Genomic DNA, 27,772 nt, shown 5'->3' on the forward strand with positions numbered 1-27,772 from the left:
GAAAAGATTTCCTGGCAGGCAGCCACATAAGGCTACCTGGTGGCAGCACAGTTGTTACCATTAAAGGGGAGTTTTTGCTTGTATAGCTTAAACCAATTTCCCTCAATGGAGCCAATTATACTAGCAAAAGGATTTAACTTTTTATGCTTTTGCGAGTATAGCAATATCAATTCTTGGGCATTTGCTAACGTGCTGATGCTAAGCTAGCTGGTATTAAAAAAAAAAAAAATAGTAGCCAAGGATTGAATGCTTACAAAAAATGCAATATCATCTCTTACATGAAAAAGGATTTTTTTGTGTTTGAAGACTAATACAGATTAAGATATGGTGTCTATTTAAAGCACAGAAACTGTTCCTGAAGAAACAGATGTGGGGATCCTTTATTCTTACCACACTTCAAGAAAGGTATACTGGAAACTGCTCACAAGGATTCTGAGTTAAGAGAAGCCCTAAGAACTCCAGCTGTTTCTGGAAAAGGACCCTAAAGCAACATCCAAATACACAACACACACAAATCTGCATGCACACACACTTACAACAGGCTCGCTGCCCTGGTTAGTTCGCTGCTGAAAATCTTTTGTGGGAGATAGATAGACTTTAAAATGAAGAGAAGATTCATATACTGAAGGACAATCAGTCATTCTAGTTCTAGAAAACAGTGATATGGAATCATGGAGGAAAATTGGAAGAGCAACCTCAGCCACTCTGTGCAGGGTAGCCTCACCGAATGCAACAGAGTGGGCCTAATGCACCACGGTCTGGGGCTTTGTGCCCTCAAAAGAGTAACATCCAGTTTGAGATTAACTGTGGTGTCCCCAGTCTTGGAAGCCTGCATCTTTCCATCACGGCTCTGTGGATGGAGTGCTGGGGCCGCTGAAGGTGGAAAGGAGGGAAAGAGAAACAAGTGCAGAGGTGAGAGCAGGAAGGCAGTTTGAGCCCAAAATCGATTACTCATAAACGCAAATTAAAAATATATGTCCATAATAATAACTAAATAACCCAGCCCGCGAAAAGACTTTCTCTCATACTATGGCCTGTGCTTATTGGCCTTTTCAAACAAACACTGAGAAGCTTCCAAAAGGACTTGGTTGCATCTCGTCACCTGGACAGCAGGGATCCTGCCCATGCGTGGTAGAACAGCTTCTAGCATCGACGTCCCTCTGCTCACAACTTCTTCCCTGCCTGTTCCAGATTCCAAAAGGCTCCATCCAGGCTACAGAACACATAAGCTAATTTTGGATCCCTCAGGATGCAGAAAGATGATATATATATATATTTATATATATATATATATATTTATATACGCATTTGAGATATATTAGGAAAGCTTGGAAAAGAACACAGATCATTCTGATTTGCTACAGCAGCATAACCATAGTTGGCACTATACAGGACAGACAGTTCCTGACTCAAACAGCTCCCAGTCTGAGCAATGTGGAGAGAGAAGTCACCAGATAAATCAAGACAAGCCTGGAACCCCCCCAAAAGGAATTAATAGATGCTGTTTTTAAACTCAACTTTCTTTAGCATTTGTTATGAGTGTTTTGACTGACAAGGTTGTGCTTTAACCACTCCACTGTAACACTTTTTGTGAGGACTCCTTTTTTACGAGGAGAGAAGGAATTCAGGCTTCCCAGCGTGGTGGTGAGGCTAGTGAGCATGGAGGAAGAATGGAAAAAACCATGAGGACTAGGAAAAAGAAAAAGAAAACACTGAAAGGAACCACGGGATCAGTACTGCTATGGGAAAGTGGCAAAAGAAACCTACTGTACGTACCGCTGGAGCTGCACGCACAACAAGAGAGCACTGCTCCGTCCCGCATGTGGACAAGGCCCAGTGTGCTCTGTGGCCTCCTCCAAACTGCTCGTGTAACTGTGCTGTAATACGAAGAGACACTTGGGAGCAGTTAATATCTCTATATATAAAACATGAAATTGAAAGCCATTAGTGTATTACTTTACACAGTGTTTTTCCAGAGGGAATATTCCGCTGAAGAATTTATTTTCCCTGGTGTGCCATTCTGTGATCATCCGGTATTATTTTTATGAGGCATTTGGACACGAAATAACGTAGCGTCTATGCAAACACTTCTCAGCTTGCTTTGTTAACATCTGAGTAGAACATGTGGGAATCTTTTCTTCCCCTCCTCCTCTTCTCACATTTATAATTTAGCCAGCCCTTGTATACTTCAATATTTATCTTTCTCTTTGACCAAGGCATCTCTCCATTTCCTTCAGAAGCTATCTATAGGTCGGATTCTCCTCTGGCTGTACTTCTTACATCCGGAAATCTGAGCCTGTTTTCTAACCTGGACATAGGCTCTTGTAATCTCTGGCAAATCACTTGGTGTCTTTGTACCTCCATCCTCTATGCACAGAGGGCATAAAGACACCTTCTCTGCCTCCGAAAGGTGCTCTGAGGCTACATTCCCGCGCGGCTGTCAGGCATTCCCCAGCTGCGCTGCTCGTGGCCAGGTACAGACCAAAGAATAGCACAACAGAACTCTTTGCCAACTTTTCCCCTTGAACTTGGTATTTCCTTAGGTTTTCCTTCCTCTTTCTGGGTTTTTCCACAGAAGATTCCCATTCAGGCAGCAACAAACTTAACTCACCAGCTTCTGCTGTTATGTACACAGACAGAAATGCTACTGTAATCTGCCATGCAGGACAGTTTAAAGAAAGCTTCCTTTTTCATAAGTCTATATGCAAATTTTAACACCGTGGCCTGGAGCAAACCATGTTTTTCAAGAGACACGGCTACTCCAGCGAGAATCAAAACACAAGCTCTGTGCCTAGCAACACCACCAATTGACTGACTAGCCCCAAGGGTAAAAATAAGAAAGTCAAAACTTTCAAATTTGGGAGCTTATAGTTAGTGTCTGGATCCACTATTGGTCTGGTTGGTACCGATGCAGCTTTTAAAGATTGCACCTTCTGTACGCTTTGGTGGAATTTGTGAACTCAAAACACTCCTGTAAAAACAGGTCACTTCACCCGACTCCCATGTCTCACTCAAATTTGGTGGAAAATGACTATTAATTTCAAGAGTTGTTGCTGAGGGATGAATTGACAAACACACAGCACACGCACAGAGGCAGTGCAATTGCACAAGCCTCATTTCCTTAGAAAACGAGAAAAATCCCACTAAAAACAATGTATCTATCATTAAGTCTGATAAAAACAAAACAAAGGTCTGCTTTTCCTGAGTACCAATTACCAACAGCAAAGGTAGTTGTGGCTGGATTCACCACAATTAAATGTCCACACATGTTCCCCATTTCAATGTTTTCGCATTGGTTGAAATAACCCACTCCGTTGTGTGCAGAATACCCATGAGTGAATACAGAACAAGTTGCACTGCTTATTGAGAAAGAAGTAGCAAAGGCAAAGCTTGCAAGACTCAAAGAACAAACAGATTGCACAAAAAAGATTACACAAATAATCTAAGAGAAAAATAGCAGGCAGCGTATTACAGTGGAAACATAGAACAACGTGACCCATTTGCTTCCCACAGAGACAAACAGCACTTAAAAGGCAGCTTAAAGACAAAGGACAAAATTAATACTAAACTGCACAAAGATGAAACTATGTCATTTCAACAGCCTTCTTTTGCCCCTCCAGCCCTTTATAAGTCCTTGTTCAAGATCAACGCAGCAAAACTCGAAGGTGATACGTTGGCAACATGCCTGGGAGACTGGAGCCCTCTATTTTTGCGTGAAAGAGGTTCATAACTTTGGCTGTGACCTTCCTTCATCCTAGCCTAGCTGCCATATGTTGTCCTTACCTCAGGGGAAAGACAGAGGTGCTCACTGAGGCTTCCTGGGTGAAACTGCTGGAAAACACCATAATTGCTGTGTAGACCACAGGGAAATGTTTTAGCAGCTGAAAGGAAACATCAGCTGCTATATTTTATTCTGAAATCTTCTCATTTACTGGGTTCTGTAGTATGAAAGTTTTGAAATATTGTGAATCTGAATCAAGAGGGGGAAGGGATGAGAGAAGCTCAAATTGCATGTGATGCCATGTCCTAACTGTTTGCTATTTTATTATTGTTATTATTACTACTACTACTACATGTTTTTTTGCTTTGATGACCTCACATCCTGGCTGCTCAAATTGTGAAACAGCCCCATCGTGCTAGGTATCAGACAAGCACAGAATACAAAGAAGGGCCCCACTGTAGGAGCTTACAATCCAATATAAGCGGTAACAACCGGGTATAGCTAGGAAATACAGAGATGCAATCAGACAAAACTGGTCAGCAAAGAAAGTTGTGGTCTCAGCACTTTAAATGTTTTACTATTGACAAGGAGTCTGTAGGCAGCCTGGCCAAGGAAAAGGCTAAGGGAGAATTTGAAAGAAGATCTAGAGGGAGTTTGAGGGATGTTTAATGGGAGGCTTCTGAGGAAAGGACAAAGACAGCACAAAAGGCAATGTACATGCCTGAAGACTGAACATAAGAGACCTGCAGACTCTAGAAGGATGAGTTGATATGTCACTGGAGAATGAAAGATGAAAAAAAGGTGGGAATAGGTCATCAAAGGCCATGCAAGTAAACACAGGAAGCTTCTCTTTGATATGATACAGAAATGAAACCAGAGGAGGGATGAGGAGGCAGGAATTACCTGGGGTAAGTGACAAGCTGGAGAGTGATCTTTGCAACTGCATTCTGGTTGAGCATAAACAGGGAGAAACTGCATTTTTAGGAGAGGATGTTGCAGAGATTCAAGGTCATTGGCGCTTGGACGCAGGTTTTATCTGTGTAGATGAATAGGAAAGACCACAATCTGAGCTGTTACTCAGCAAGACTCTTAAGATTTGGACAGAGTCTGGGCGTGACCTGGAGATGAGAAATTAGATACAGGGTGTCCAACCTTATCTTGGACATGAGTCAGTTTTAAATGTCAGATTAAGAATGTGAGCCAATCAGACAAACATCCACCACGGAAGATGGATGATGGAATAGGTACATGCCATACTAATGCTTGTGGCATAATATTCCGATAGCAATCACACTGGAGCCAAATACAGAAGTAATGTAACCCCATGCAGCTAGCTTGAGATGCTCCTGTTTGTACATCCAAGGATTGCATTAGTCTTCTTTAGGCTACAACATTATTTGTCTGTCATACCTATTTAGACACTAAGCTGTCAAGAGCACAGACTGTCTCTTGCTATGTGACGTGCAGCGCCTTACAGACAATTCAAGCAATAACTGGAGATACTAATAGTAAAGAAAGGAGAGAGAAAACGTGTGAACTCTCTCTCTGTAAAAGGTTTAAATTCATGAATTCAAAGCATTCATTCTATGTAGAGAGGAGATAGGGGATAATTTTCTGATAAAAGCATCAAAGTAAAAAGGTTCTGCGTTTGTTGAAATGTGGAGGAAAAATGTTGATATCTCAAAAACTTTTGCCTGATGAAAAAACTGTTTCCCACCTAACAGTACTGTGGGAATAGCCCACAAGGTCATATCCTCAGTGCCTATCAATTACACAATTTCCCTTGATCAGCTAAGTGTATTCCCTGGTTCTCACTGCAGCCCTGATATAATATGCAAGAAAGAACTAAAGAAATAGAGCATACTGCCTTTACAAAAGTGTACTAAGAACATTTTTAAAAATACGTAAATACATTGAACAAAATATCTCACTAAAAGTTCCCCTGGCAGCTTCAAGACACCCAGTATTTCCGCTGCATTATTTTTCTAATCATCTCTGTTTAGAGTTTGCCAGCGAATGCATTTTAGAGATTCATGACACATTCTGCTTTTGGACAGCTTTGAATCAGCTGGCAGTAAATGTGGAAAAATCATTATTCCTAATGAAGAAATATTGATGACAAAACAGCATTTCGAGGACAACGTTGACCATAAGTCTACAACGTAACCAGATTTTCTCCTTTCTTCCTCCTCTTCCCTAGTGACTTCCATCCAAGGGTTTTCAAGCATTTCCCAAGCATGTGGGATTCCTCAGGGCACCTATGTCAGACAGGTGCAATTATTGGATTTTAAAGGGATACAGGAACAGAGGTGAATCCACTAGGATAACAGTACAACAGCACTTTAACTGCCACTACAGCTTAACTGAGTTAAGGAGACTCAGTGGTAGAGAACCTGCAGCTCACAGGCACCAAGGGATACTGGGTTCCTTGATTTATCCAAATTGAATGAAGTAGAAAGCCCTTCTCCACAGGAGAGGGTTTTTTTCCCCCTTTCTGTGAAGAACAGGAGGTATGTGTCCAACTGGGATTATGTTAGGGAAAGATGCCTTTATTGCACCTGTCCCAGAGTTATTCCAACACTTTGGGTGCTGGCACCCAGGACCTTACCACACAGGTATGAAGGGAAACCCAAAGGTAGCTTGTGCATTTTGTAGGAAACTATGGCATTTTTCTGAGCTTATCCTTGCCTTGCTTACCTGTCCTTTCTTTGCTTTTGAACTCCGACTTTCCACTGAGGGCAAAGCCCTTGGCAATGGCTTTATTGTGCAAGGATCCAAGCTTGAAGTTCCACCATTTGAAAAGAGCAGGCTGTATGCATCGGTTGTCTTACACAAGTCTTTGGACACAAGACAGATCAATCTAATTCCCTTTTCTTCAACAGACATCAGAAAACGCAGTCTTTCACAGTAAACAGAGCCTCATGCTGCAATGTGTGCCTGTAACACTTCATAAATTAAATCCAAGGCTCTGATTTAATTACTGTGTCCTGGTCATTCTGCTTTAACTACCTTGCACTTGTACTCCAGATGTACAGGTCCCTGCAGTGACCTCCTTGTCTTTTGTACTATGTTTGTCCAGTAGTAGCTATGCTTTCCTCTTGTTTGCACCCCCTTCCTTCACCCACAACACAACTTCATATTCTCACTTTGCTTGGCTGCAAACCTGACACATTCTCGATATGCCCCAGAGGTCTCATTCCACTGTACACAGTGAATGCACTGCAACTGTGCAGGCTCACGCTGCTAAGGCTTTACTGTACCTTTTCAAATACTTTTCCATGCTGCTCACCACAGCGTTAGTATCTTTGCCAGTCACTAGCCCTAACGGCGAATGCTTCCAGCTCCCTGGGAAGGTAGAGGGCTGTTATGACACCCACCATGAAGATGGGGAACTGAGACCCACAGAGACTGAATTACTTGCCAAGGGTCACATAAGGAGTTTGTGACAGAGCCAGAAACTGAAACAACATCTTCTCAATCCCAGTCTAGTCTCTTTAACCACAAGCCCATCTCTAAGAAGGCTTGATGGTGAGACATGCTTGCAGCACAAAAGTCCTCCATTTCGTAGGGAGCTCCCAGTACCAGGTCTACTGGAATTTCCCCACTCACCAGAGGAACACGCTCCCTGGGCAGCCCATGCCGTCACACTCTGGCATGCCTGGCTGAGGACGCAGGGACGAAGCACAAAGTGCTTCCACCCTGCTCTGACTGTCCCCTGCTTAATGAGAGAGGCAGAAAGACTTGTGCTTCCTACAGCACCCATATGGTGACAGTCCCTGTCCCTTACACATCTAGACCAGATTCTTTTCTTCTCCCTGGGAACACACGGGACAATTTAGCCTATTTATGTTACGAAGTAGATTACAACGAAGGCTTATCAATGTGTTAGAGGTACCTTCCTAAATTATCACAACCACAATGCATCACAGCCACAAGATAAAGGTTCAGAAAAGAGTAATCTTGATTTTCCCACAAAATTACAAAAATGCATGTTGAAAGGGATCTTGAGAGGTCATGTAATCCATCTTACTGCCTCAAAGGCAGAATCAGCTCTTTCTACATCATTCTTGACAGATACTTGTTTAACCTGTTCCTAAAAAAAAAAAAAAAAAAACTCTAGCAATGGAGATTTCACCAACTTGGGTGAAATATTTCAGTGAGTACCTAGCCTTACCACTCACAAGCTTTTATTTCTAGCTGACCAAAACATTCCTCACAGTCATTTAGGCCAATGCCTTCTTACCCTACTCACTATGGACATAAGAGCGTGTGTGGGCTTGGTTTGGTCTACTCCAGTTGTACGGGACACTTTTCCAGGGTGGATCTGCATGAACACTGAGGTGAAGTTGGCCCCCACCCCCCCTCAGTAAAGGCATGTGATTTCGTACCTTTGCAATGCAAGCAAATAGTGATCTGACTGTGTGCCCAACTGATTGATCAGGTACCAGTCCCCCAACTCGGGTAATCTGCAGTGAGTATCCCAGCCCAGTGGGGGTCAGTGATGCTCTACAGAATTTAAGGTCCTGGATACGTTTTTGCAGCATGCTTTACTTTTTTCTGTTGCATTGTGTCAACGTTTTGGCACAATCTTTACCATGTGCAAAGGGGTTGAAATAGAGCCTCAGTAACATCTGGAGACAAAAGAAAGGGGGTGAAAAAGGACTAAGAGAGGAAACATTCCACTCTTTACTGATCGATCAAGGAAATGCAAGGCAGAAAGTAAAATGTACTGCATTTCCTTTATAAATGTTTCCTTTAACGATGATGAAAGATGCCAGATGACAGACACTACAGTTCTATATCCACAAAAGAGCCCCAGCTCGGGAAACAGAAGAGCGAGTTGTTTGCACTTCTTTGCCAGGCTCTCTGAGCCGTGGCACTGGATATCGTCTCTGAAAGCAACAGCAATTCCATCTCTTTCGCCTGTCTACCCACTGGGCTCTGCAGGACTGCAAACAGGGAGCTGTGTCCCATACGGTTTTCTGGACACTCCTTGCTACCTGCTTCTGCTCACTGCTGATCCCAGTCCGGGCTTAACTGCAGGCACGGAAACGACAGAGAAAGGAGTTTTAAGTTGCAGGTATAGAGCTGGATGGAAAGAAATAACATTTTAGGATTTTTCTTTTAATGAAAAAGATGTTTGTGTTTGGGGATGAGAGTTTCAAAGCACTTATTTGCACCAAAATCCCCAACCAACAAACACCTAGATAAATATACAATGCAATTATCTCATTTGGTAACAAAAAAAAAATTCCACTTTCACAAAAGTCCCCCACCTTCCTGTGCCCATCCTTCCTCTCTTTCAGGGTGAACTGATGACATTTAGGGAAGTAGAAAAAGAAAGAGACATAAAACACTCCCCCTCATTTTCCTCCTTACTTTTTCTCCAAAATAAAAATGGAGAAAGATTTGTAGAGGCTACGGGAGAGTGAGGCTTTCCTATTCTTTCAAAAGCTGAGAAAGCTCTTCTTTTATTTTAATTGTTTAGGAAAGTGAGTTTTTTTTTTTTTTTTAAATAAAGATGATTCTTCTCCTTGGAACGAATCACTGACACTGAAATCTCATTTTTTTCATGAGATTTTACCATTACATGGCATCCAGGGAACAATCTCAGCAGGTCTCCACTGAAGCCCAGATGATGGGGGAAATACGGGTACAAGCCAATTTTTAGTGAGACTGGCAGGAAATCTTTCTCTGGGCAAGTTACCCCAAAGCTGATACAGTAGACTCTTGCTGATACAGTAGACTCTTGCCCTTTTGGGGACGGATCTTAGGCAGGGAAACTGCTGCTGCCAAAAGAGCAGATCTGATAGACATCGGCAGTTCTGGTGATCCTACAACACCACCCATGGAGCCAGGACCCTTTGCACTTGCACTTGCAAAGCCACCTTGCAAGATCAGCTCCAGAAACTGGAAGGACAAAATATATGGCAGCATGCAAGCTGAACAAACATCCTCGTCTGAAACTCCTGCAGGAAAAGGAAGGCAAGATGGGTGACAGAAATCACTCCTCGTCCCCCCCCCCCCTTGTCAGGGCTGGCGCTGGGCAGGGGGGGATTTCCTGGGTGATCCCCTGGCCTGCTGGGTGCACTCTGTAATTTTGCGTGAGATTTCAGGATCCTCTTTTGGAAAGCCACAAAAAATACCTCACTATTGTCGGGTTGGCGGGTGGCGGAAGTTCCAGCGAGCACCGCCGTGGGGGCAGCCTGTCTGCTCCCCGCGCAGGTGTCTTGAAGCATGCTGTTGCAGCCTGCTCACCCACTGGCTCAGGCTATTAGACTTGCTGGTAGAGCAGTGGAGGGTAGTTTCAGGGGCTGCTGCACCCGACCCCATACATAAGCGGTGGCTGCAAAATATAGCTGAGGCCAGACGAGCTGGGCTCCTCTTCAGATGCTTCATGTTCGTTGTGTAACGGTTCGTGAGCCCTCTCCCACCCACTCCTCCAGGTGGAGGGGATCAGTGCTCTGCTGCTTGCAGACTCATGAACCACGGTGCTCTGTGCAACGGGGGCTCAAAGGTAGATTAAATTCTCCTTAGCGCTTGCTTTCTTCAGCGCTGAGCCAAGGGCTTAGCCAGGAGGGTAGAAAAGAGTGGCTAACACTCACACTGATATGGATAGCAGCCTTCTTGTCTAGGTCAAAAAATAAGTTGCCTTTTATTGCTGCCCCCACAGAGTAGGTTTACTGTGATTAACATGAAATAGTCCCCCGGAGCCTAAGTGATAGGTTGGGATCCAGCTGTGCGAGGTGCTGTACAAAGACAGGGCAAAACAACGTCTCGTTTCCCAAAGACTTTTACCTCCAACTGTTTCCATGTTGTGCAATTGCACTTCAAACCACTTCTGTCCCCCAGCCCAGCCAATCCATTTCATAAGCCCAGGACAGGCACCATTAGTATGTTCACCAGACTCGAGTCCAGCCAAAAATCACAGCCGTTGCTGGGCATGAATGACTCAATTCACTCTTCCATAGCCTGGCTGTGCTCCAGCTGGTACTCAGCAGCTTGTCTCTGCCTCTCTGCCTCATGACTTCACTGGGAGGGTGGTGGCATGAAGTGATTTTTACCAAAGGCTCTGTTCAGCAGAGAAGGTGAAAACGCCTGAGTAATAGTGAAGTTTTGAGTCAGAGATGCTTCCCATGCCAATGTCTCTGGCCTACCAACCTGGCATGCTTCCTGCACACCTGCCTGGGGAAAAACGTGTTGACAAAAAAACAAGAAACAGCGAGGGAACCTGTCTTCCTCTGCCAAAGGCAGAAAATAGGAAGGTGGAAAAAGGCTGGATCCCACAAAGACTAGCGCCCTGAAACAAACGGCAGCTCTCATATTCCTAATAGCTTTGCAGCCTGGGGTTTTCAAAGGTGCCTGACTGCATGAGAGGAAGATGTCCCCTCAAACTTCAATTGACATCTCATTTATTTAAGGTATTTTGAAAATCTTGCCTTTCACAAGCCGGCACCAGCCTAACATCTCCTTTCTGTCTTGAAACATACGCTGTCTACGATCCGACAGCAGCCATGACATAAATCATATTCATCAGGCGCTGGAAACTGCCTCACCTGTGCTCTGACCATCAGCCATTCCCTTGCACTAAATACCATCCCTCCAAATTTTGGAGCAGCTGGAATGAACTAACTCTCTTTTTTCATTAAACTAACCTGTCGGACAGAGGTTTCCTTCTTCCCTTCAAATCTGGGACTTCTCCAACCAGGTGCAAGGTCCAATATTTGTTTACTCTCTTGGACAAGTAACAGGAGCTTTACAAGCTGGGATGACGAGGCACTCCCACTCTGGAGGGGACACACAGCACTTGTTTCTACTCCAGGAGGACCAGACGCGTCATATCCTTAAAATGTGACATTGGTATTGAGAGCAAAAGTCCTTTTAAAATAATGTTTGATGTTGGTGACACCTATTAATTATACTTACATAATTATGCAGTAATTACAATTCTGCTCATCCTCTGGGTCATCGGACCTGCTTTTACTGGCAGAGGTAGATGGAAAATAATACCAATAACTCTCCAAAGTATTTCTAAAATGACCTGCCTGAGGCGCATGCTGCATATCCGGAGTCCATGATGGAGCAGTACAATATCAGGTATCCATGTGTCATTATTCTCATCTGATAGTCACATTCTCAGAACTTGCTGGAAAAGGAAGTTTTCACGCTTAGCCTCTGCTGGAGGTGAACTAGTGCAAATTATGAGATCCGTATTTATAAAAATTATTATTTTATTTAAAGAAAGTCTGTGGAAAATCCATCTGCACAATTGAATGTGTCACTCTCACACATCCTACAGCTTTTGATTCATAATTAGCAAGCCCTTAAAAAAAGTAAAAATTCAAAAAAATTAAAACTTAAGGCACATAGAGCAGAGCTCTTTGGTGGCCTTAAAGCTGCTCTGTTTCAGGTGGTGGTTTGGACCTTAAGGCCTGGTGACTAACAGCAGGAGACATGTAAAATGTGGGTTCCAATACAGATTTATCACGATACTGGAAGGGCAAGATAAAATCATAGTTTAGCCAGCTATACAAATTGGCCTGACATTTAACCTAAAGTCCTCTGTGGGGAGCCTCTCAGTATCTACAAATGTGAGTTCAAAGTATTACTGTTATCACTTTTCTAAGACGGGAGGTTCTTTCTAAATTGGTTTCTGCATGAAGGGCACCAATCCCTGTCTCCTGAACTATTCACACAATTCTTGACCGGAGAATTTTGTGCTGATGGAAGCCGAAACCCCAAAAGCTTTCCCTCCTCATAGCAGGGCTGAACCAATAGGAAGGGACCATCCAATACGCAGAGGTCATGGAGAGTCCTGCCAGTCTAACGTCCTTGAGCAGGCATCAGAACAGGCTATCATCAGTGGGATTACAAACGTTTGGCAAAAACTCATAGTGTTGAAAATCCTCCTGCACATCGTGAACTGGTTACAGCAACCTCCAAATGGAGAAAGTTGGCAAATCGTTCATGGCGTTCTTTGTTGTTTTCCTACATACATGGGAGTTCACTGCAAAGATCGTAAGTATATTTGATCCTCATTAAGCACTTTGGTATGACAGCACGGAAAACTCTCTTGTTTACATGAGATAGTAGAATCATTTGAAATCCACTAGACCTCCCCATTTAGATCTGGAGTATCGGTATAGACTCTCATTTCAGTCCAGCCCAAGCCTGATTTTAACTGATGTAAGCTAAGGCAACTTCAATCACTTTTGAATTTATACGACCATCCCCAGAGGGCCAACACTGGTTTAAGTCAGTTGGTTTCCACTTGCACCTAAAATGATGTAACTTGGTTGTGTTGACAAAGTCAGATGTGATGGGCAGCAGATCAGGGGAAGCTATTATTCACGCTTTGACAAAGGAAACCGTGTGGGAGATCTTCACCCTGGTGAAAGGCTATAGCATGCAGAAGCAAGTTCCAAAACAGAGAAATGAAGCAAAGTGAGTCCCGATACGAATGCAAAGCGTTTGAGGCTCCACAGGCTTTGGAATCATCTTTCATTGTTTTGTACTACTCTAAGCCTGCCCTTTGTAGCCCTTGCATAGACAAGGAGCTGTGAAATACCATGTATATTGCATCTCCTGGGAAGCCTCCATCCCACCTTCTAGGCCAGGTGACTGCTGAGGCATTTGAGTTAAGCTTCAGATCCATATCCAAACATTAAAACACCTGGAAAAAGCCTGAATTTTACCAGCTGTTGCTTGTCATTCCAACACCACTTCACAAGAAAACCAAAGTAACCTCTCTATAACAAGGAACAGACATGCTGCCATTTCAGAAACCACAGCCTAAAGACCTATCTATTTGGAAAAAGTCTTTTCCAGGGAATAGCTGTCTGAGGTTCTGAGCGTTACCAAGGGACAATGCTAGCTACGAGGGAGACAAAATTAGTACAACACTTGCCCAGGGGAAAGATATGAATCTCTCATTTTACATTGTTATTTCCGCTGCATCTTGTTTTGCCCTTTTCTGTCCCCAGAGCTCAAGTATGAAGCCACTGCATGCACGGATCTCCTGAGAGTGTAGGCTATATTTAAATAGCCAGATCTCTAGCCAAGCTGATGTCAATTTGAGCATCTTCTAGTCAACACACACCTATTGAGATGTGGGCCCACTACATGTCACGATTAGACCGTGCTCCAAAACATCACCTCATAAAACGTTACTCATTCTTCTGAACAGCTTCAATTTTCCTGAGCCAGAAGAGTTCTCGTATTCAGATATTTGCTGGATGCACACCATTCCTACTCTCCGTGTAATAGCTGTTATTTCAAGTCGCAGGACTTTGGTCATTCACACCAGACCTGAGGCCACAGGTCAGCCCTCTTCCCTGGCCTCCTAAATGAAACAAAGTGGATCTGCAAAGCGCAACCAACCAGCAGTGAGAACATTTCTCAACACCTTACAGTTGTACAAAACAAGGAAGCCGAGACTGGCAGACCTTAAACAGCTTAATTAGTGCTCCTCACCCAATGCTCTGCCATAATCAGAGCAAAGAAATAATGAACAACAAAAAAAAACGCCCGGATGTCAAGACTAATTGGCTTTCTATGAAATATTGTTTCTGTTTAAAAGGCCAGGCCACCCTTAGATCAGCAGGCCTTATGAACAAAGTCCCGTGCTGATGAAGATGGCATGACATGGGCTAGCTCAGGGCACAGATCTGCGACACGAGAACAGTAATGCTCCTCTGTCCTAAGCTATAGAGAGGCCCCTCTTCAGATGGCTGTCCCTGACCCTCCTGCTGAATATCCCGAAGCTTTCATTATCTGTGCAGCCCTCTAGATCTCCAAGTGTGTGTCCCTCTCCTGTGGGAGATAACGCAGCAGATTCCACTCATCACTCAGCATCGAGACAGCAGTCGCACAGAGACTCAAAGGGTTTAAATGGCAAGCTTTCATTAGGACCGGGCTTAATGTGGCTAACACATCCCTTCGGACTCCCCTTACCTGCCCCTCCAAAGGAGGGATGCCACAGAGATGGTAACTCACCAACTGTGCACATCTGTAGTGCACGTTCCATTTTCTTCACCTATTGAATTATTCCTGTGAAAAAAACCGTGGAAATACTTCTGTCCTTGAGCAGTCTCCTTGTTTTCCCTTCTCCTCTCCTTCTTGGCTCGTATGGAAACTGAGTATACATGGAAGGAAAGGTTTCAGCAGGCTGTTTCACCAGCAGTACTGCTCAGTAAGGAATTACACAGGCATGGAGCTTCAGCTGAAGCCTATATTTTGGCATTTCACCTTTAGAAGAAGTCAATGTTTTTAGACAGCTAAAGACATATGATGGAATATTTAAAAATGTCTGAAATGTCTGTCTTGATTCCACATCCACTCTTACTGTAGCCATAGGCTCCACAGTCCTGTCCTCCCTCCACACCTTCCTCCCTCCTCCAAATACACACGTAGGATTTGCCAGCACTGTAGACATTCCCACGTCACAAGACCATGTAGGCACCAACAGCTGTATCAGTTGATGTGAGATGTAGAGAAGGAGAACAGGAAAGAAGGAAACGCCATGAGCAACTGAGGGTCCATGCAGCATCCTGTACTATATATATATATATATATATATTTTAATATATATATATATATTTATACACACATACACATACACACACACATATATATACACATGCAAACATTTTAAGGTTTTTACTGATGTTAACCACAGGGCAGAAATGAGAAGCAGCTGTCCAGCTTGTGGAGATGAGAGTGAGAACATGTGATTAGAACTAGCTCCATGCTGGCAATGCACATCGCCAGGACCTTCCAGGCCAGAAGAGCTGACTGCAAATGACAATGCTCTGCAGAGCATAAATGACCCAAACTAGCATCCCTTCCAAATGTCTCCCTCCAGGAAAGCTCAGCCAGACACGGTTCCTTAGTTCATGGGAGAACAAACAATCCTGGAGTCAAACACAGGTGGAAAGTCAGTACTGTCATGCCCTAGCTATTCATCAACACAAGCAAAAGCTCAAGGTAAAAGACTTCAGCTTCTTGCAGGTTTTTTGAAAACCAGCAGCTGAATTCCCTTTCCTTTCAGGGCAAGCAGATAATGAGGAAATAGTGGCATTTCAGAAGCTGTTTTTTTTCAGAGTACAATTTTAGATGAAAATAAAAACAACCAAAAACCCCACAAGAAACTTTTCGTGCTCCCAACCTGCCCTCACATGAAAGGCTGCACGTCATGTGCTTGGTTTGCCCGAAAGTGCAGACAGAATCAGAAGTGCTTACTAGATAGTAAGTTATTAACCTCTCAAGACATTGTCTGGAACCAGAATTTGTGGAGGAAATTGTTTATTAAAGCTGACTGTTGCTGCTGACTGGACACAGCCTGACTCACAGCTTTAAACAAATAGCTTAGGATGACTGGGACAGTAATCGGGAAGGATCTAGGATAGAAAATCAGCCACATCCCAAGTTTACTTTACTGGTAGTGAGTGTCTTATCCTTTGGAAGATGGTTGCACTCGCACCTCTAAATGCTCTACAAAAATATGTTATTGCTAGGGTACTTTACTGAATCACTATTCAGTGTGGAGATTCATTTCCTCACCTCTTAGTACCCATACACTTACCTGTCTGTGCTGTCCCCTTTTGACCCTGTTGCTGTGAACCTACTTTCTCAAGGGTTAAACTCTCACTCTCAGCACACACAATCAGAGATAACTTTCTACACAACCTCTCTGTATGCTTAGGCAGGCACACAAGAGAAAAAAAAGAGAATTTAATGCAAACGAGCGAGCTCGTAAATGAAAGCTGGTGACACGGTATCAGATGTCATCTCCCGTCTCAAGTTTGCAGCCGCAGCGGTTCTATAGCTGCTGAAGTTTTCCATTTTCCTCTGCGGGGCTGGCTCAGGCAGGGCTATGAGACAGGCACTGTGCTTTGCCACACGCTCACCTTATCAGCTGACAAAAACTGTGCTGGCATAGTCCCGGCGAGTGACATCTGACATCAGGTTTCACAAGTCAAAACAAGTTTACTCTTGGCTACTGGTAGCCTACCAAATGTCTGCCAGAGCTGGCTTCTCGTGGTTGCCTGCCAGGTTGGGATGAGGGTCTCCTAACTTTTGAGCATCTATTGTGGCCCTGTGTTGTAGCCACAGACATGAAAACTGCACTCATGTCCAGGATGATATGATGAACAGCAAGGTGCATTTACAGACGTGACAACAGTGCAGCCTGCTAAAAGCAGCAGGAAAGTTCTGCTACTTCTGGTTCTTTTCATTCTTCCAATGCTCCCCTACCTCTTTGTACCACCGAAAAACACTCTGTATTGATTATGCTGACATTGAGAGCAGAGCGGGAATTTTTTTTTTGCACATCTCAGATGAGAAAGTGGGTTATGATTCATCTCACACAATCTGAGTCAAAGTGATTCCTTAAAAAGAATAAAGAAAAGAAAAAAACCTAAACAGTTTTGATGCATTTCCATCAGAAAAGAAAGGGCTGCAGGAGAACACTCAGCAAATGAGACAGCACTGTTTAATTCTTCTTTAGCACATTTCACTCTCAGATAAAATCTGGTCTTTCCCCCTTCAAGTGACACTCAAAATACCCTAAAACTTACTGGCAAGACACAAACCACCATACCAAAAAAGACCACAGGAGACAAGTGCCAATAGAAGAAGAACTAATAAATGCCACGCCATGCCCTCCCCACAAGGAAAGCTGTGTGTTAGACTGGAAAGTAATAGATGGTGAATTATCAATCTTCATAACAGCCATGAACTATGTAAATGCTGAAGTGTGATAGCATTCGTGGGCACATTATATTAACAGCAGTTGAGATTACCAAGTGTGATCCTGAAGTGCTTTTTTTCCCTTTCTTATTTTCATAGACATGTTAATAACCCTGGAAAATAGGGCTTGTGATTTAAATGCTGCAAAGATCTTTCAGAGCAGTTTTGATTTCTCATCAGAGAAGGCTCACAAGCCTATTTTGTTGATTTTCACATAAAAATAAGAGTGAGGCCATGGCTGTGGGTAAAGCACGGGACTTGAAGGAATTCCAGGCTCAATTCCCACTTTGCTACTGGTTCTCTGCATGACTCTGGCTGAGTCATCTGAACTCTGCCAGTCAACCCCTCATTTGTAAATTAAGGACAATAATCATTTCCTGGTCCTTGCTGTATTTTCAATTGGGAAGCTCTGAGGGATGCATACTGTTTCCCACTTCATATTTAATTTGCACATAGTGCAGTGTGACCACAGTCTTGCTAGCAGGCCTTAGATATTACTGCAGTACAAAATAAAATAACACTGAAGCAACTGCAGATTTACTGCAACCAGCTTCAAACAATAGGTGAGCTGTTTCCAGTTTTAAAAGAGCAAAAAAAAAAAAAAGTTCATTTATGCCAGGTCATGTGCATAACTAACTCTAAACAGAGGGACGTGAAACTGTTTTCACGTTAGTGGAGACAAAGTTTGTCCAATACTGCGTGGCTGGAACTGTGGTTTTTAACTCCAACTCCAAGACTGACTGGCTATATATCTCATCAATTTAGCCTTAAGTTTTGACCAAAAAAAGGATGCTTGGGCCTTAAAACACTCCAAAACACTACCTGAAGTGAAAATTATTTCTACAAATCTACAATCCAGGTAACAGTCTCACTCATTCATAGCTGCATATACATCCATCCCCTCTTAAAATACCTGCGTGTGAGAATTTAGTGCTTACGAAGTCCAGGATGGAAAAATCCTCGTCTCACTCATCTCCATCAGATCTCACATCTAACAGGAAGAGAGGGAGAACAAGCCTTCTCCAACCCACGTGTTCCTAGACTAACAATCTGCATTCGGCAGATTGTCTCCTCCTCATCCAGGAGGAGAATCCCAACCAAGGGTCCTCTGAGTGCCACAATTTATGGATTTTGGTGAAGTGATGGCATACCCACAGAGAACCCCCCTGAGACCAATCAATTCATTTCATATGGGGCAGGAAACAGCCAAAACGTAGGTCACACTTTCGGTTCTTAATGACCCAAGTTAGCTACAGACTAATGACCTGCAGCCAAGTCTTGATAGTTCATTATCAACTCTTCAGCCTTTCCAGCCCACAGAGGTTTTACTTGTGGCATGCAAGTTTATCATGAACAAGGTGAATTCTCTTTGAACCGCTTCTTAAATAAAGCTAGAAAGATTTACATTGTTTTCATGTAGGAGCTATTAACTTTCAGGGGTTTGAGTACTAGCCTCATCATTGTCTAAAGTCTTTTGGGAAGGCGTTTGAGCTTTGCTATACATTTGTACAGTGCCTAGCCCACTTAGGGCACTACTGCAATATAAGAAATAATTTCCAGCCTCATAGATTAATTTTTTTCCATAAATATGTTCATTTTTAAATATACTGAAGAAATCTCAAAGAATTCTGCTATACTTAAGAAAGACACATCCCTGATACTCATTATCACGTTTCATTCCTCTTAGAAGACATTAGGAAATTGTCAGCTTTCATTTACTGACTGGTGGAACAAAAATAATTCCAAATATAACCTGCAACACACTTTCGTTTCACGTACACAGGTGATCATGAAGATTTCTTTGCTACAATGCTAGCTTGATACTCTGCACTTATGCTCCATTAAATGACTTCTGCATCAAATCAAGTTACAAGTAAAAATATAGCCATATTTGGTTGACTGCCAGCAATTCAAGCTAATCCAGGGACTTAAAAAACACCAGGAAAGTCATATTGCCTGCTACCTGCTTTATCTGACATTTTATCACCTACAGTAATAATTCCAGAGCTGGAAGTTAGGAGGTAATTTTGTTTTTGATGTAAGATTTAGATCACGTCTGTGAAGCAGTGGTAGTCTCTGAAGCAGGTGACTGCGCTTCAGAAAAACTTATGATGCAGTCTTGTCCTGCCTTATGTGGATAAGAAGAGAAAAAAGGAAATGTGCGAGCCTCCTGCCTCCTGGCACATCTGGGCAGCAGGCGGTCAAGGTTATAGGAGCGTGGCCCTCCCTAACTTGTGAAGGTTGCCTCCACTGGATCTTCTTTAGATGTACACTCAACATTTCATAAGGTTAAGATCCCAGGCATAAAAGGACCTAGGGACTTGGCTTCCTAAACATTTCTCCCACAACTACTGCACACTAGGGTGTGGATCACATCAATGGCAGGAAGAATCAAACTTTTGCACCCATTTAGATAGTTTTTCAAATGCTGAAATACAGCTTAAATCAGCTCAAAGTCTCTTTGTCCATAGTCTTTGTGCCTCTTCTCTCTTGTCTTTGTCATGACTGTGGATAAACGCATACAGATATTTTGCTCTCCAACCACTCGCTAGTCTTCTCTTTTTCATGTCCCACTTGGAGCTGTGGGCCAAAATTAACTCTTGTAGGCTGTGCTGAGCCTGTCCTTACAAATTTGCTTTCCGAACCTTACCTGCGCATGCTGCGCAGGGATGCCGGCAGTCACAGGACTCCCTGAAAGCAAGACAGACGGGGGTGGCGCGCGCTGACAGAAGTGAGACTGCAGAAAGAGGCTCTGAAAGCCATTCACCAGGGTAATTGGAGCCCCTGGGGAGCGGAAGGAGGGTGCCTCCCCTTGCGGCAGCCCACAAAAGGGCAGCTGGATGCTGAAGGCACTGCGTCATGACCTCCCCAGCACAGGCTGCTCCCAGCCACTGGAGCCCATGCGCAGAGCCCGGAATGTGGCTCCTGAGTGAAAAATAATAACAAAAACTGCAGCTGAGAAAAGGGTCTCCATTATACGTCTGCTCTTCCTGCTTTTGTGAGCAGTTACATAATAGAAAATGACTGTCGACTCATCAGTTGTTGTAAACCTAACCTACTATTTTCTGACCCAGATGTTGTTCAGATGAGAACGTATGCTATCTTGCACCAGAAACTCCCATCTTTAAACAAAAGGCATGACACATCACATTACATGGCAAAATTACAATGTATTTACGTTTTTTAATAATAAGCCACATCTTTTAGTAATAACCTTTTCAGAAGAGACCTGGGAATACATGCAAAATATGACAACTTTTATTTTCTTTTTTTGGTGGTAATTCAGATGAAACTAAAAGGCTACCTGAGTAGATAAAAAAGGGGATGTTTACAGAAATGCTTGATGAAGACTGAAGTGCAACACAGAACATGTTTAATTTAGAGATACTGCGACCATTCAGTCCACATCTGGTAAATACGCACAAGAAAACCTACAGCTCCCAAAGTGTCAGCTCTGAGACGAATCAAGGTCATTTAATGACCAAACTGAGAAGTTTCAATGGGAGCATCTTAGGACAGCTCTTGTCTTCGTATGCATCCTTATAGGACACTGGAACTATGAGAGGAGACTGCTGTGGTATCAGATACATAAAACTGGTGGCCACTTTGGTAGCTCTGAGCGCTTATGGTAAAATGCCAGCACGAGTTTCTTCCCACCAGTCAGGGAAACTCCTCTGCTGTAGGGAGTGATTCAGCCGGGACATAGTCCAGAAGGCAACAGGAGATGAGGAGCCCTGGTGGCTCTTTTCCAGTCTTGATCAGCACTGACTGCCTGGTGATAGAGACTGAGAAGCTGCCAGAAGTTGTTTCTTTCTATGAGACTCGAATAGTGGTCCAGAACAGTTGTGATCTTTCCATTTTTTAATGCAAAATCAGGGGCTTTAATGCCCCATGTTGACCAACAAACCATTGATAGTTTCATCGTAATCTGTTGTCGATCTCCATTTCTCCTCCTCCATCCCCACCCAGTCCCAATCCACAAAGTATTCTTTTTTTCTTGAACAAATCAAACATGCCTATCTATGATAGCACATTTCAGACAGAATATCCCTACTGCACAGTGCAGAACATGTTTGGGAATCCTTTCTAATAAAAAGGGATTTGATTAAAGACAACCAACCATTACAGATGAGCAACTGCATCAGCAGTAAGGAGGGAAGGGCATCCTAGCATTGGGAGACTTCAATTTGCTGATTGGCCAAGGACTTCATGGGAGATGGGGCAAGTCACTGTATAACCTAGAGGAGGGCTACGAGAAGAGATGCACCAAGGATTGCAGCGCTTAAGATGTAGTGTGGCAGCATGGCCTTTCTGCACAGGTAAGTTAAGCAGCATACCCAGCATGCTTGTTCGACTCCTAACAATTCACATAGATTTTTCTTTTTTTAATTACTATTCCCAGTGATGATATTTCCATGTTTAAACACTGCCTTGCCAACGGCAACTAGAGGACTTCTCAGTGAGTACATTTTGCTGCTGTGGCGGGCCCAGGCAACCGACGGCTACAAACTGTGCTCTTGCTGCTCTAAAGTGGGTCTCAAGCACAATCCTTCTGCCTCTTCACCAAGTACCTTGCCTCCACAAGAATGCAGTGCGAGCTAGGCTGGGCCACCAGGTCTGTGTGCTTGCGTGATTTCCTTCTAGGATGATGACTGCCTAGAACAATTCCCTTGTGTCTGAAAACACCTTCAGTAATTTCGACCCACGGAAGTTGCAGAGACACGTCCTGGGGAACACAGGCCTGCTGGAACTGCAGGCTGCCCTGCTCATTAACACAGTTCCACCAGCCTCCCAGCAGCACCAGCCCGCATTACCAGAGCTAAGAGTGACAAATCTTTAGTGGCCCTTACTCCTCCTCCCTTCCCCAGAGCCTCCACGCTGCCCACGCTGACTCCAGAGACAACATGGCTGGATCAAAACCAGAAATATAGAAAGTAAAATTGCACAAGGAAAATGGTTACAGAAAAAATCCAGAGTGCTGACGGGCCAAGTAAAATGACCTTTCTCCAGCCTGACAGTTCAAATGTAATTATTCCAACAAATTATTTTCATGACTTAATATAACGCCTTGCAGCTTTCTAGCAAGGTTAATTAGATTCCTCAATTCAAAACCTATCTGCTCTTAACCAACTTTTAATATGCTGAAATCCAGTTTTCCAAATTCAAACTAATAAAAGTGATTAGCTGACAGTTATCTGGTATGCTACAATTACCATGGCATTTAGCCCTCAGGCAGAAGGCATTTAATGCAAATCAGAGTCTACGTCTCTGCCCATTTGTCCTTTTTCTGATTATTTGATCAATGTGCCGTATGAATCTTGTATGATCCACACTACCACGCTAAACAAATAAAGAACAAAGGCAGAGATATTGATACAGTTAACCAAAGCTGAAAGACTCTTTTTTTTTTCCTCCCACACTCAATTTCTTCTTTCCACATGAGCATAAAGTTACTGAAAGATACTAAGCTGACAGCTCAGGTAGATGAATATTTACCCCTGACATAGCCAGTATTAGTACAAAACTCCCTGCCTGCGCTACCATATCAAAAGGTCTCAGCCACTGTGATCCAAAAGACCTCTTTCCTGCAAGAGTAGCTCAGACTGGAACAAAGCTCAGAGGATGACAGCAACCCACCTCTGCTTTTATCCAACCAGAAAAAGTGGCTGTGCCCCAGCACTGCTGGTTTTGTTTTGCATTCTTCTTGGTAGGCTTGTAATTAGTTGCGGGTAAGCCTCCCAAACTGCTGCATGGAGCACAAAATGCTTAGAGAACTGAGGAGTTCAGCCCAACCCGTAGTCCTTCTGCATGTCCAGAAGGCCAAGGCTGGAGGCTTTGTTTCAGATAATCCTCAGTGGCACAGACTCAGTGCAATTAGAAGGTCAGTCAGAGCACAGCTTCTAATTAAACATCACCTGCCTGAGCTAAGACTGGGGTTGTTGTTTGGTTTTGGTCTTCCAGCCTGCATCATGATCACTCAAATTTTGATCATGCTACTGTTTATAACAACAATTTCTGAATGCTCTGGAGCTTGCTTTTCATTTCCTTGTTTCCTGTTGAATAAAGAGCTAGTGGCATGGCATTAGTGTGACCTCCCATCTGATAATTGAATTGATGACCCAATATTGAGAGACTTTATATCCCAGTCCCTTGAGCTATGCATCCCTTTTGGATTAAAAAGATTTGATGTACCACACTCCCAAACAGAGTAGAGACATCTTAGTGAGACAATATTAGCATAATGTAAAACGCCAGCATTTCAGCTTCATAAATACAAGTGCTAAACAAAACAAAACTAAAGCTCCACTTCAAGAAGCAATTTCTGAGCTGCAAGGAAAATTAATCACTAAAACTGCTTATCAGGGTAGGTGGTTGACTCACCATTGCTTGAAGTCTTTGAGATAAGATTAGATTTTTTTTTTTTTTAGGTCATGATTCAATCAAATTCCTGGGAGAAACTGAGAGTAGGACATTGGGCTGAACAATGGCAAGGTCCTCTCTGACCTTGGATCCTGTGAATCTCCACACTCTCTGTTCACCTGCCTTCCTTTATGGGCTACGGGGAGAATGAGTTGGGCTTCAGTCCCTCAACCTGCTCATGCCACTTACAGCTCTGCATTAAGAAAATGACTGTAATCAAATTTCATGCTTCAGGGCTTCAGCCATTTGCCTGAAGGGAACAGGAAAAAGGTTCTTCCCCCTCGCCCACATGTGCTAATAGCTAAATACATGTTATGTTTGTTCGGTTGTTGTTTCCCTTTTAAAACATCACAGAGTGTGCACAAATGGATATGGGGCAGAGATGAAGCCAAACACAGCTCTACAGTAGCACAGAAAATGCTCTCTGGTTATCATCTCTTCAGTGAGTCATTCTGGCTCACACCTTGGGTCTGCGCTAATCACTAGCTTTGACAATTATCAGGGTTTGTAGAGAAGGCATTCCAGCTGTGAGGGGCAAGATGGGAAGTAGAGGGCACTGATGCAGAAAGGGACTTATGTATACCTCATCTTGTGGGGCAACGTTTGATGAGAAGATCTCAACTTTCTCATTTAATCAAAACCTTGTCACTGCAAGGTCTTTGTTCATCAGTGACATCTTGGTCTCACCTGATTTTTGACTGAACAGAACACTGAAGTCTCTTTAAGACAGAAATGCTTGGTCCGACTAAAACCTACAGCCATAGACCTAGGGGGCAATCTAAATGAAATTTTTAAGAAGTGGCGATAAAAAGGAAGGCAAAGAAGACAAAATGAACGGCCTCCCCTGGCCTTAAACTCTACAAACTATAGCAATTTCCTTCCTAAGAACTCTTATCACCCAAGCCTGTAAGAAACTAAACAGAGAGGGGAAACATATCAAATATGCCCAAGTCTCTTGACTTCAGTGCAGAGTATATCACTTTTTTTATATAGAGGTAAGATGTATATTTTATACCTATAGATGCCTGAGATAACACATTTATATACCACTTGAAAAGGAAATCACCTGCTAATCTTCTCCAGGGAAGGAAGATGACACAGATATAATGAGCCAATCGGTCCAGATCTGTCTTCCCCACATCTGTTGGACCCAGTTCTGGGCTAACTGGTGTCCATGCAAAACCAACCTGACTGACTCAAAACGAACTTCCTTTTGATCTATGCCAGTATATAGGAAATAAGAACCCATGCCTCAGGAGCAGAATGCATTCACGCTGCCAGGGTTACTGCAGGTACAATGGGAAGGGGCCGGGCAGACAGGCAAGACAGCGTATCATACCTGAGTTCAGCCCGGTAGCGAAGAAGCTGAGGACAGGTGGTGTCAAAAGGAATCATATACAGAAAAATCCAACTTCATGAGCAGAAAGGCTGTTTACGGTCTTTACATACGGCAAATGAGCACGAGATTTATGTCGAAATTACAGGGAAATTCCTATGCATAATTACACTTCCAGTCGAAGCACAGAAAGCAAATCCGTCAATATGAACATTGCTACACTAACAGTGCAGCTGGTCAGGCCTCCCCATTACAGAACCTGGGAGATACAGAAAGCGGCTACGGACAGACTGAGTCATGGAGACATGGCACTGCTTACCAAAGTAGTCATCTGAGGGAGGATTCTCCATATCATACAGCATTTTCTTGGTCAAATGTTCCAGCTCATCCTCAGGCCTGAAGGCAGGAGTGCTTGATGCAGGCCCAGAGCTTGGATACCCGCTCTGAAAATAAAAAGGACAAACAGTCTGTGATGTGGTATAAAAGCATTCCCCCACACTAAGATGGTCTACTGGCTGTTCAGTGTTAAATTCATTCTTTGTCCTATTTTTGCTTTTTTCAAAACCCGAGGGATTCACGCAAGTAAACATCCCATTTAATGTAATGAAAATGGACTCCTAAAAACATCCAGTGAAGTGCTATATATCCTCTTAGAATGAGGAGTGTTCTATGCCTCATAATTAGGTGTCTACTGGGTAGCACATAATAATAAATAAAGGAGAAAATTATTCCAAGGATAACTCGATACAAACATTTTCCAACACTGAAAAAGGCTTTGGAAGCATTTCAGTTTGGATTTGGCAAAAGCTTCCACCATTTAACAACGCAATAGAAAAGAAGCTGAACTGGTGTAGTATATGGACAAAGATAGATAATCCCTAACTGCTAGTTATGTTCTTTGCTTGTTTGTTTTGACACAAATCCTGCTATTGACATCAGTGAGAGCAGGAGCTGGTACTCCTGCAGATTTTTAGTACTAGGAATACAAAGGTTTTAATACGTGCTTAGAAATCGAGACCTCTTGGTCTTCACGTGCTAAGAGCTGGCAGAAAATATTTGCAGTTCATCTCAGCGAGTTGTCTCCCTGGAAAAGAGCAGAACTATGGGCGTATTTTGAGAAGCAGAGAAACAGTCTGATGCCTAAGAGTTTCTTAGAAAAAGCTAAGTTTGGCGCGTGTAATGAGGAACTCTGTCATTTCAGGATTAGAAGATGCTGACATCAGCTTTCCTTGTGTGCACTGCTTTCCTGAAAGACTTGCATGTGAAAATTAACTTATTTATGAAATACAGTATTTCTGTAAAGCAAGTGATTTAATTGATTAATTCCTGCTTTCATCAAGGATTGGACTGTAGATCTCAGTCCTGTGAGCATTAGTCTAGAGACAAGTATTTTTCCATGCATCATACCCATCTAAATGCGAAGAAAATGCAAAATCACTGGACAAACGAAACACCGGTCACCTATAGCTCAGAGACTACACACACCTGACATGATAAATCTTTATGGATCCAGTCATTTTCAACAGAGAACAGCAGCTTCACAGCATTGCAAGAGAATTAACTAAATGCTTTCAGGCTTTTTTTTTTTCTTTCAGGCAAGAAAGAGACTTCAAATGAGACATCCATCAATGTAGAGGAGTGCTCAGAACTGTGCTTAGCAATAATACTTCAATCATCCACTCTAAGCAACCGAACTCCTGCATTTTCCTGACCTTGTCATACTTATTTTTCTAGATCCCATGCTAGGCTGTATACCATTACCCCCCTCCCTTGTCACCTTAACCTACCTCATGTGCTGCGCCCATGATGTGAGCACAGTGGCATGAACGCACGTCTTGGCGGTGCCAGATTTACTGCGCAAGCGCAAGGCGGCAGTTGCACCTGCTGCCTGCCCTTCATGTGCTCTCTAGAGCAGTAGCAGTCGTGCGCAAGGGAAATGGGTGGCAGGGTCCCCAGGAAGGAAGGGCACCTGGAATAAGCCACAGGCTCGACGAATTTCCCTGAAGGGCTGTGCATGGCCCATTTGCCATATGTTCCGCGAGAACAGAGGTTGGACCTACCATACATTCAGGTTTTCCCAGAGATATTTTCCTTTCCAGCTGAGGGTTTTCATCTGAGCAATATCCAAGGATTTTGTGCATTTGTCCAGGATTTCGGGATGCCTAGCAGTTGCTCTGAGCACGCTGCTGAACATCTGGAAATCCTGAACATCCACGCACAGCTCAATAAACTCTATTGTACAAATGCAACCATGCTGATGTGTTTGGGCTACCACCAACTTATTTTTTCATATGAGAGACAGGGCTGTATGGTGCACAGGACTTGAATTTGCTCTGTAAGTCAGGTAAGTGCCACCCCCATGGGATATATCACTTTGGTGGAGGTAAGGACACCCACGTGACTGGAAGTTTCAGAACCAGGTAGTTGACCCAGCACACTCAGATGCGTGGCCAGTTTTTGATGGCTATTTTTAGAAGCTCAGCAGACAACTGTTTCATTAAAGATAATAAATAACTCTAAAAAAAGGCTTATTAATAGGCCAATTA

General features: G+C 43.3%; 1 protein-coding gene across 23 annotated transcripts in view; it reads right to left on the reverse strand.

Annotated features, from left to right (window-relative positions):
• LPP (LIM domain containing preferred translocation partner in lipoma) overlaps positions 1-27,772 on the reverse strand; it is a 356,455-nt gene that overhangs the window by 45,735 nt on the left and 282,948 nt on the right. For all 23 annotated transcript variants that reach the window (XM_068953857.1, XM_068953865.1, XM_068953870.1 and 20 more), the window contains one exon: positions 25,546-25,669. In XM_068953857.1, coding sequence (XP_068809958.1) covers positions 25,546-25,669 — 124 coding nt within the window. The remainder of the gene's footprint in view (positions 1-25,545; positions 25,670-27,772) is intronic.

The sequence above is a fragment of the Struthio camelus genome, chromosome 9, assembly GCF_040807025.1.
Source record: "Struthio camelus isolate bStrCam1 chromosome 9, bStrCam1.hap1, whole genome shotgun sequence".
NCBI lineage: Eukaryota > Metazoa > Chordata > Aves > Struthioniformes > Struthionidae > Struthio > Struthio camelus.